This window comes from Ornithorhynchus anatinus, unplaced genomic scaffold (assembly GCF_004115215.2).
Source record: "Ornithorhynchus anatinus isolate Pmale09 unplaced genomic scaffold, mOrnAna1.pri.v4 scaffold_264_arrow_ctg1, whole genome shotgun sequence".
NCBI lineage: Eukaryota > Metazoa > Chordata > Mammalia > Monotremata > Ornithorhynchidae > Ornithorhynchus > Ornithorhynchus anatinus.
In genome coordinates, this window is record NW_024396743.1 from 689,042 (window position 1) to 697,894 (window position 8,853).

At 61.1% G+C, this 8,853-nt stretch overlaps 1 protein-coding gene across 2 annotated transcripts; it reads right to left on the reverse strand.

The window, feature by feature from the left end:
* Window positions 1-410: 410 nt before the first annotated feature.
* SLC25A19 (solute carrier family 25 member 19) lies at window positions 411-6,852 on the reverse strand. Of its 2 annotated transcripts, XM_029056942.2 has the most exons (8): window positions 6,745-6,852; window positions 5,931-6,006; window positions 5,070-5,239; window positions 4,480-4,635; window positions 3,838-4,008; window positions 2,880-3,063; window positions 2,479-2,609; window positions 411-1,971 (listed from the first exon to the last, which is right to left on the reverse strand). In XM_029056942.2, exons 3-8 carry the CDS (start codon window positions 5,199-5,201, stop codon window positions 1,765-1,767), a joined length of 981 nt encoding a protein of 326 aa, XP_028912775.1. In that variant the 5' UTR covers window positions 5,202-5,239; window positions 5,931-6,006; window positions 6,745-6,852; the 3' UTR covers window positions 411-1,764. The 2 variants fall into 2 exon arrangements, with proteins under 2 accessions (XP_028912775.1, XP_016081389.2); XM_016225903.3 differs by lacking the exon at window positions 5,931-6,006.
* Window positions 6,853-8,853: the final 2,001 nt, after the last annotated feature.

Consider the following 8,853-nt stretch of genomic DNA (forward strand, 5'->3'; position numbering starts at 1 on the left):
TAGCAAAGGCGCGCGGGGCGTGGCCTGGAGCGGCAACCCCCCCCATGCGCGCATGCGCACAGGCCCGACCGCTGCCTCGCCAGCGCCCCCCGCCGGACACACAGGGCCGGTGCCCTTCGAGCGCGGAGCGTGCAGCGGCTCGGGCCCGGCGCGCAGTGTCTGTCCCCCTCCACCCGGCCATGTCCTCCTTGTCCCCGTCCCTCTCTTCGGGCCGGTGGAGCCCCTACCGCCCCGGCTCCAGCCCCCGATCTCAACAGGGCGGTAGCGGCCTTTAGCTCCTGCCCCCAGGCCCCTCCCACTCCACCCGGAACCCCTGAGGTCCCCACAGAGACCCCCCCCCCCCCCCGCCCCAAAACACACATAGGGGCACCCCGGGGAGCGCAGAAAAGAGAGATCGGATTGAGCCGGAGTGGGCGTGGCCGACCGATTTTAATGGAGTGAGGGGCACACACCTCAAGAGTCTATAAAAAATAAAATCCTCCCGCTGCCCTCCCTGCGGGGGCCGGGGGTGCTCAGGGCTCCGCAGGCCACTCATGACCCCCGTTCGGCCGACCCCCTCCGACCCCCCGGCAGAGAGGAAGGAGTAGCTGCCACTTCAGGGAACGGGTGCCTCCTGGCTGCTGCCGGTGACCCGACCCAGCAGGATCCCATTCCCCAGGGAAGAGGGGGAGGGATGGAGACAGACACAAATGAGGCCACACGAGTGGGAAAGCCATGTGCAAATGGCACTGGGGGACTGGGGGAGAAGGCCGGGCCTGTGTGCAGCAAGCCTCCACAGGAAAGAAGCCCCAAGCTTTGGGGCCTGGGCAATCTGAAAGCCCACATGGCCCTCCTAATGCACCAAAGTGGGCTCAGATCCCCGGGGAACCCGAGGCTGTGGCCCGAGGCGGCGGCGGGCCCCGGGACGGGGATAAGCCGGGGGAAGGGCCCGTCTCCGGCTTCCCCACTGATGTTCGGGGAGTCCTTTCTTGGGACCCTGCCTCTAGACGCCCCCTCTGCTTGCCCAAAACAAACCCCCTGCCTTCGCTACCATGGCATGGGGCCCAGTCCCAGGCCCGATGCCCGCCCCACCGGATGGCTCCTGAGGGGCCCAGGGTGGGTGTCACTCAAGGGCAGGAGCTCAGAGCTTCAGAGCCGAGAGCCCCCTTAGGGGATCAGGTTGGGGGCCCGACCAGTGTGGGAGCAGAGGGTGGGAAGGTGTGAGGGTATGCCCAAGTGACTCCTGCTGCCTGCCAGCTGAGCCCATGGGGGTTGGCCAGGATGGGGGTGAGGTCAAGTCTGCCAACCCCTTCTACAGGGAGCGGCCTGGCCCACTAGGGCCTCTCACTGCCCACCTCGGCCCCGAGCGCTGACCCACTCTGGCTGGGCCCTGGGAGGGGAGCGCTAGGGCTTTGAATAGGAAGGACAGAGGGCAGGGCCGCTCCCTCTCCTGCTCTCATCGCTCCCCGCCTTCCTTCGGGGGCCTCCGGAGACCTCGTCCCACCCACAAACCCACCACCCCGGTCAGCTGCGTCGGGCGGCAGCTGACGCGGGGTAGCCAGGACTGAGACTGTCCTCACACCCCTGGGCCCGAGGGCCGCGAGCCGGAGGGAGGGTTGTGAGGAGGAGGACACGGAGAGAAAGCCGCAGTAGCCCTGAGAGAGTGTCTGTGGTGGGGGGCCCTGCAAACGACGGACAGGTCAGTGAGGCAGGGCTGTGCTCTGCTCTCCAGACCCAGGGAGGAGGTCAGCGAATCCGGGCCCCATCGGGTCCGTCCGGGGCCTCCTAGCTGCCCCCTGCCCAGCCGGCCTTGCGCTCGGGGTCCCTGAGGCAGTGGAAGAGGCTACAGAACTGCTCGTACCAGAAGAAGATGAAGCCGGTGGAGAGGGCCGCCTTGAGCAGGCTGGGAGCCAGGCCCTTGAAGAAGCCGCGCGGGCCCTCCTCTTGCACCACCCGCCGAGCGCAGTCCAGGAAGCCCGTGTACGTCCGAACCTGGAGCGGGGGCGGGGGTGGAGACAGGAGGGCCGTCACCTCGGCGTCGGGGCTCCCTGGGGAGGCGGCGGCCCCGGAGCCAGGCCTGTGGAGTGGCAGCTCAGGAAAGACCCCATCACGGGCTAGGCCGGGCCCATGGGGCTCAGGGATCCCGACCCCCCGGCACCGACTGCTTGGCTGGAGGCACGCCCCGGCCCCGGGAGGGGGAGGGGGGGGCGGTTCTCAGTACACTCACGGAACTCCCCTGCCCACACTCACTGACCATCCCTCGGGCTCGCACCCTCCCTCGCGTCCTCCCCACCCGCCACAGGGCTCGCTAACCTCTCTGCCTGGGCCAAGCCCAGGGAAAAGGCCACCGACTGCCTCCCCGTTCCCAAGCTGGGAAAAAGGCTGGACCCTCCTTGGGGAACTGGTGGGTGAGGGGAGAGGTGGAGGTACCAGTGTGAGGGGACTGCAGCCGAGGGCCGGAGGGTACGTCTGGGAGCTGGGGTGTGTGGGTCCCCTCACCTGTCCAAAGGTGGCCCGGGCCTGCTCAAAGCCGCCCACTTGTAGCCGTTTCTTGAAGAGATCGAGGGGGTAGGTGAAGGTCTTGCTGAGGACTCCGGCTCCGCTCCCGCAAAGCAAGTTTTTGAGGTTTCCTACGAGAGGGTGGGGTTCCCAGGAAAGGTCGGCTCCCAGACCCCTCACACTAGCTCCGGGGAGGCCAGAGCCAGAGTCTCCCCCTCCCACCGCCCCGGGTCAGGAAGAAGGCGGGGGCTCGGAGAGGGTGATGCGGTTCAGGAAGCCAGAATCGCAGCCCGGCACCTTCACTCTCCCCACCCTCCTCGGGGCCACAACCGCCGCCCTCGCCGCTGGCCGGGGCAAACGGCGGAGGGTCGGGAAGCTAAGCCACGACGGGCGCCACTGACCGTTCCTCTTTCCATCCACGGGCACGGCCCACTCGTAGACCTGCTGCAGGGCGCGGTAGAAGGAGAACTGGAAGCCGGCGTAGGGGAAGACAGCGAGCAGGGTGGGGACCAGGCCCCGATAGAAGGCCAGCGGTCCCTCCTTCCAGTACATGGACCCCACGGCCTGGCGGAGGTTCTGGTAGATCTGCAGACGCACCCAGGGAGAATCGGTCTGCCGACAGGCGGTCCCCGCACCATCCCGGCGCCAGACCTGTGGACTCTACCCAGGAATTCCAGAAACAGCCTCAGGGTCTCCCGATCCCAGGGGGCCCTCTCTGCTCCACCTCGCTCTGGTGGCCAGGGAGGGCAAAAATCACATGCTTCCTTGGAAGCCCGATCCCCTTTGGGTCTGGAAGTTCTTCCTTAGGTCTAACTCAACTCTTTACTGTTGCAATTCCAGCCCACTTCCCCCAGCCCCGTCCCCAAAGAGCAGGAAGCCATGGGGGGCGGAGGGGGGGGGTGTGCATTCAGCGTGGCCTAGTGGTTAGAAACCGGGCCCGGGAGTCAGAAGGACCTGGGTTCCAATCCCAGCTCCGCCACTTGGCTGCTGTGTGACCTTGGACAAGTCACTTAACTTCTCTGCACCTCAGTAACTCGTCTGCAAAATAGGTATTAAGACCGTGTCCGACCTGAGTTGCTCATATCTACCCCGGCACTTAGTACAGCACCTGGCATATCATAAGCACTGAAATACCGTAAAAAAAAAATAATCGCCCAGCTTCCATGGGGTCAGGGAGACTTCACTTTACCATTTCCCTCTCTGCCCCCGGGGTCAAGGCACGTACGCTGGTGAGGTTGTCTCTTTAGAGACCCCGGGCATTCAGGCCCACTCAACCATCCCTTCCTCCCCACCTCCTTCCCCCGCCCGGTTCCGAGGCCGGGGTGACCCCGCGGGCCATTCTCGGCGCCCGCCCCTCACCTTGGGCTCTCCCTGGGCGGCAAAGCGGGTGCGGAGGGTGTCCAGGGGCTGCACGGTCAAGGTGGCGGTGCAGGCCGCCAGGCCGCCACACACGAAGTGCACCGAGAAATCCCGGGCGTCGAAAGAGGTCGTTTGGTGGGCCAGCTCGGTCAGCCTCTCGAAGGTCACAAACTGGCAAGGTCGAGGGGACGCAGCTTCAGGGCCAGCAGCGGAGACGGGGCCCTTGCCAGCAGGGCCGGACAAACTCTCCCCTGGGCCCGGGGCGATGAGATAGGATGGGAGCATTGGCAGCCTTAGTCTAAAGTCTTAAAGGCCCCATATCAATCTAGCCCTTGCATTGTGGCTACTGGCCCCACAGAAGCTGGCCAGGAAGCTCCTTGTTGGCAGGGCCTATGTTTTGCTTTTGTCATCTTCCTCCCGCCTCCCTCTTAAGGGGAAGTTCATCCCGCAACCCAAGCCAACTTGGTTACGGCACAGCGGGGTCGGAAGGTTCAGTTGTGCCTGCTCTTGAGAGCGGGTCTTTCCCGCCATGGGGGCCCACGCAAGTCCCCCTCCCCGTGCCTCGGGGAGCTGGGCATGTCCTCCTAGGCTCCACCGAGCCCCTCCCGCCCCGGGGGACGGGTCCCCTTGGCGGCGACCTACCTGGACCGCCCCATAGCTGATGGAGAGCAGCTGGGCCGGAATGTGGCCCTTCCAGAAGGCGGCCGGCCCTTCCTCCTGCAGCATCTGGCGTATGGCCTGCACGATCCCATAGTACTTGGCCTGGGGGTCCCGGGGGGACAGGCTCTCAATCTGGAGCTAAGGAGCGTGGACAAAATGGAGAACAGAGGGAACAGGAGCTTTCGGGGCCAGGGCAAGACCCTGGAGGGAGCCAGGAGTTACTTCTGGACTTGGAAAACACACCCTGTGTGAGAAAAATTTCCCTGCCCTAGGAATCTACATATCTGTAGTTTATTTATATTCATGTCTGTCTCCCCCTCTAGACTGTAAGCTTGTTTTAGGCAGGTAATGTGTCTGTTCAATGTTAATACTAAACTCTCCCAAGTGCTTAGTACAGCAGTGTTCCGCGTACAGTAAGTGCTCAATAAATTCGATCGAATGAATGAATCTCCCAGTATTCCCACCCGGCATCCCGGGGGGCTGGAAGGGAAGCGCGCCTGGAAGCTGACCTTGGACCTTCCCTAGGGAATCTCCCCCGGATCCCGTGCCCGGGGAACTGCGGGGAGGAGTACCTGGAAGCGGATCTTGATGACATCCAGAGGGCTGACCAGGGCGCGGGTGATGAGGCCAGACAAGGAGCCGGCCGCCGCCACTTCCAATTTGGAGTTATTCCTGTCCTCCGCGTCGGGGTCATAGCCAACCATCCCTGCCCCGGCTGCGGCTGCCGCCCATGCGCACCGACCTAGACGCGAGTTGCGGCCTCAGGGTCGGCGGGCCCGGGGGGCCACGGCCAGGACCCCCCGGCTCCGTTTAGACCGTGCAGCCCGCTGCCGAACGTCGGCACGGGCCCCTTGGGGACTCCCCCCCTTCCCGTCCCCAGGGGGAAGAAGCCCCAGTTGGAGACTTCTCCCCTGTTTCCTGTCCTGTCGTTACTCACGGGGCCGGGAGAGGCCCGGGGAAGTCGGCTGGTCCACCCCGCCGCCTCGGCAGGCAATGCCTTTTCTTCCTCCCTCTCTTGCCTGAGTTTTCCTCTCCTCCCACTCCGTGTCCTCCACCCAGCCACATTTCCTGCGCCACATTTCCTCCCCCAGGGGGAGAGACTTTTCGGTAGGGACTGAGCCAGGCCTGACATGGTGAGCAACAACTTGAGAATGCGGTGAACTCCACCACTGAACGATGCCCAGTCCTTCCTGGGAGTGAAATAGCGTATCTCCGGAGAGCTCGAGTGGGCTGAGACGGGCCAGGGTGATAACTGTCTGGGCCCCCCGTTCAAACCCCCAGATGTGGACGGAATCGGAGGGGAGCTCCTCCTCTGGCTGGGACCACCCAGTAGATCAATCAAAGGTATTTATTGAGCGCTGACGATGCGCACAGCACTGTACTAAGCGCTTGGGCGAGTCCAATACAACGGAATTAGCAGATGTGCTCCCTACCGGCTCCAGTTGCACCTGAATCCCGCAGGGCCTCCTGAGGAGGGGGAGGTCGATGCTCTCTTTCTCGCCCTCCTCTCTGCTGGACACAGGAGGGAAGAACTAACTGTCCCAAGGGCACGCGGGGGTGAAATGCGGGTTCAAGCCCACTCGGGCTCCTTAAAAGAGCTGCAAGGAGGATGAGCTCGTGGGTTGGGGAGCCTTGACCCGCCTTCGCCCCGGCGAGAGTGGGGAGGGGCCCGGGAGGAAGGGGTACCCAAAGAGAGACTGTCTAATCATCCATTCATTAGTATTTACTGAGCGCTTACTATGTACAGCGCACTGTATTAAGCGCTTGGAATGTACAATTCGTTATTCCTGCCCAATAACGGACTCACGGTCTAATCATAGAATCGGGGCATCTTGCTAAGTGGCGCTTACTCTATACTAAGCGCTGGAGTCGATAATCAGGTCAGACACAGTCCTGGTCCCACGTGGGGCTCACGGACTGCGAGGGGGGAAGCACAGGTACTTGAACCCCCTTTCTGCAGATGAGGTAAATGAGAGGAGGGGAAGTTAAATGACTTGTCCAAGGTCACCCAGCAGGGGAGAGGTCGGGGTGAGGACCCAGGCCCGTGAGCTTCATTCAGTCATTCAGCCGCATTTATCGAGCGCTTACTATGTGCAGAGCACTGCACTGAGCGCATGGAATGGACCATTCGGTTCCCACTAGGCCCCGCTGCTCCCCGTTAGGTGTTGGGGGGCGGGGAGAGAGAGGAGGGGGTTGGGCACGACCTCGATGTGGAGGAATTAGGGGGGAAAATGGCTCATCACTCACCCTCTTCGGCGACGACCACGACCGGTCCTGACTCCGCTGGCGGTGCCGGTCCCGGCCTCCGCTCACACCCAGCTCCGGCTAACTCCGCGCCCAACTGGCGGGCCCGCCCACCAATCACAGGCCAGGACCCACCCTCCGCCCCGCCAATGGCTACGGGTTGGGGGCGGGACTTGAGAGGGGGGCCTCCGCGCCTGCGCAAAAACCGTTTTTGCCCTCGAGCACTCTGGGAAATGTAGTCTCCGAGCGGAGGGGGCGAGACGCCTCCTTGTCCGCCCAGAGGCTTCTGGGATATGGAGTTCCACCGCCCGGGCGACTTTCTCGGGCGATCTAGAATAATAATAATAGTAATAATGATAATCATGATAGTTTTTGTTAAGCGCCTACTGTGTGCCGACCACCGATCGAAGCGCTGGGGTAGATACAAAGTAATCGGGTTGGACACGGTCCCTGTCCCACGTGGGGCTCGCAGTCTTTCATTCCTTCAATAGTATTTATGGAGCGTTTACTATGTGCAGAGCACTGTACTAAGCGCCTGGAGTGCACAATTCGGCGACAGATAGACAATCCCTGCCCAATAACGGGCTCACAGTCTTAATCCCCATTTTACAGGGGAGTTAACTGAGGCCCAGTTAAAGCCGTGATTGGCCCAAGCAGGCGTGGGGCAGACCAGGGATTAGAACCCACGTCCTCTGACTCCCAATTATTATTATTAAGGTATTTGTTAAGCACATACTGTGTGCCAAGCACTGTTCTGGGCACTGGAAAAGATGCGAGGTAATCTGGTTGGACACAGTCTTTGTCCCACATAGGGCTCACAGTCGCCATCCTCGTTTTACAGATGAGGTAACTGAGGCACGGGGAAGTTAGAGACTTGCCCAAGGTCACCCAGCAGATAAAGGACAGAGCTGGGATTAGAATCCATGACCTCTGACTCCCATGCCCATGCTCTTGCCTCTAGGCCACGTTACTTTTCATATCTCTTGCCACCAGGCCACTGGAGATGCACGTGCCATCATTAGGGATCAATTTCCAATCCAGCCTTCACTGGCCGGGGCTGGTTGCCAGGAATGCAGGCTCCAGCGCAAACTGGCAGGAGCACCGAAAGGAATTAGGGTCTGGGACAAAGAGACTTTAATAGCAAGGGTGTCCTGGACTATCCAAACCCGTGTTTGCCTCTCACTGTGACCTGCTGCCTGGAAGGTCTGGGAGTAGTTTGGTCACCAAAGGGCTCCGGAATCTCAGATCCAGGCTGGTCACGGGAATGGTAAGAAATTCAACGGCGAGATATAAAGATCCGGTCCTCCATTTTCAGCACCGAGAGAAGGGGACCGAGTTACGGAATTGTCTCTGGAGAGTCCGTCGGTTTTGTCCCGGAAACAACCTTGTTATTTAGACGAGCCAAGCCAAGCTGCCCTGGCCACCCCTCTGCTCTCCTTCTGTCCTTCCCGGATGGAGTCCCTTCAGCCTGCAGACCTTCCTGATTGCAACCGGGCCTAGGACGGCTCAGAGCAGCTGCCCAGAAGGAGAAGGATGTGGCGGGGCGGGAAGGGCACGATGACTTTCTTGTAATGCGGGCAATGTGCTCGGTTCAGCTTCGGCCCGACGCTGACCCCCCGTCCCAAACTGCATAGCTTTCCCAGCCTCTCAGAGACCTTAGCTCCCTCCGCCTGCCCCCGGCCTGAGCGTACGCAATTAAGCAAGAGGGGAAGGACCCTCCCCACTTTACCCCCTGTTGCTGTCATTTTCATCCTGCTTCTTTCAGAAGGTCAAACCATCTGTGACATTTGGAAAAGTCAGTGCTAGGGCGAAATGAGGCGGAGGTAAACCAAGCTACCACAGTGAGTCTTAATTTCTTGGCTGTGATCCCACCTTCCACCAAAAAAAACAAAAAACAAAATCCATAAAAAACCTCCTTTCCGATCCAGCTGATTTCCCTTCTCGCAAATCTTAAAACGGCTAGAATCAATCAGTGCTATTTATTTAGTGCTTACTATGTGTAAGACACTGTAGTAAGCACTTGGGAGAGTACAGTATAACAGATTTGACAGTTCCTTGACCAATTCTAGGAGACAGAAAGGAGCCGTGAAAGCCTCACTCCTCTCCTCGTTC

Bases quoted from the DNA above. Each gene is read 5' to 3' on its own strand.
- SLC25A19 (XM_016225903.3), bottom strand. From the start codon at position 5,201: ATGGTTGGCTATGACCCCGACGCGGAGGACAGGAATAACTCCAAATTG. The intron at 4,009-4,479 runs GTAGGTCGCCGC...CGACCTTGCCAG, and splicing joins TCAGCTATGGGGCGGTCCAG to TTTGTGACCTTCGAGAGGCT. The intron at 2,610-2,879 runs GTCAGTGGCGCC...ACCCTCTCGTAG, and splicing joins CGTGGATGGAAAGAGGAACG to GAAACCTCAAAAACTTGCTT.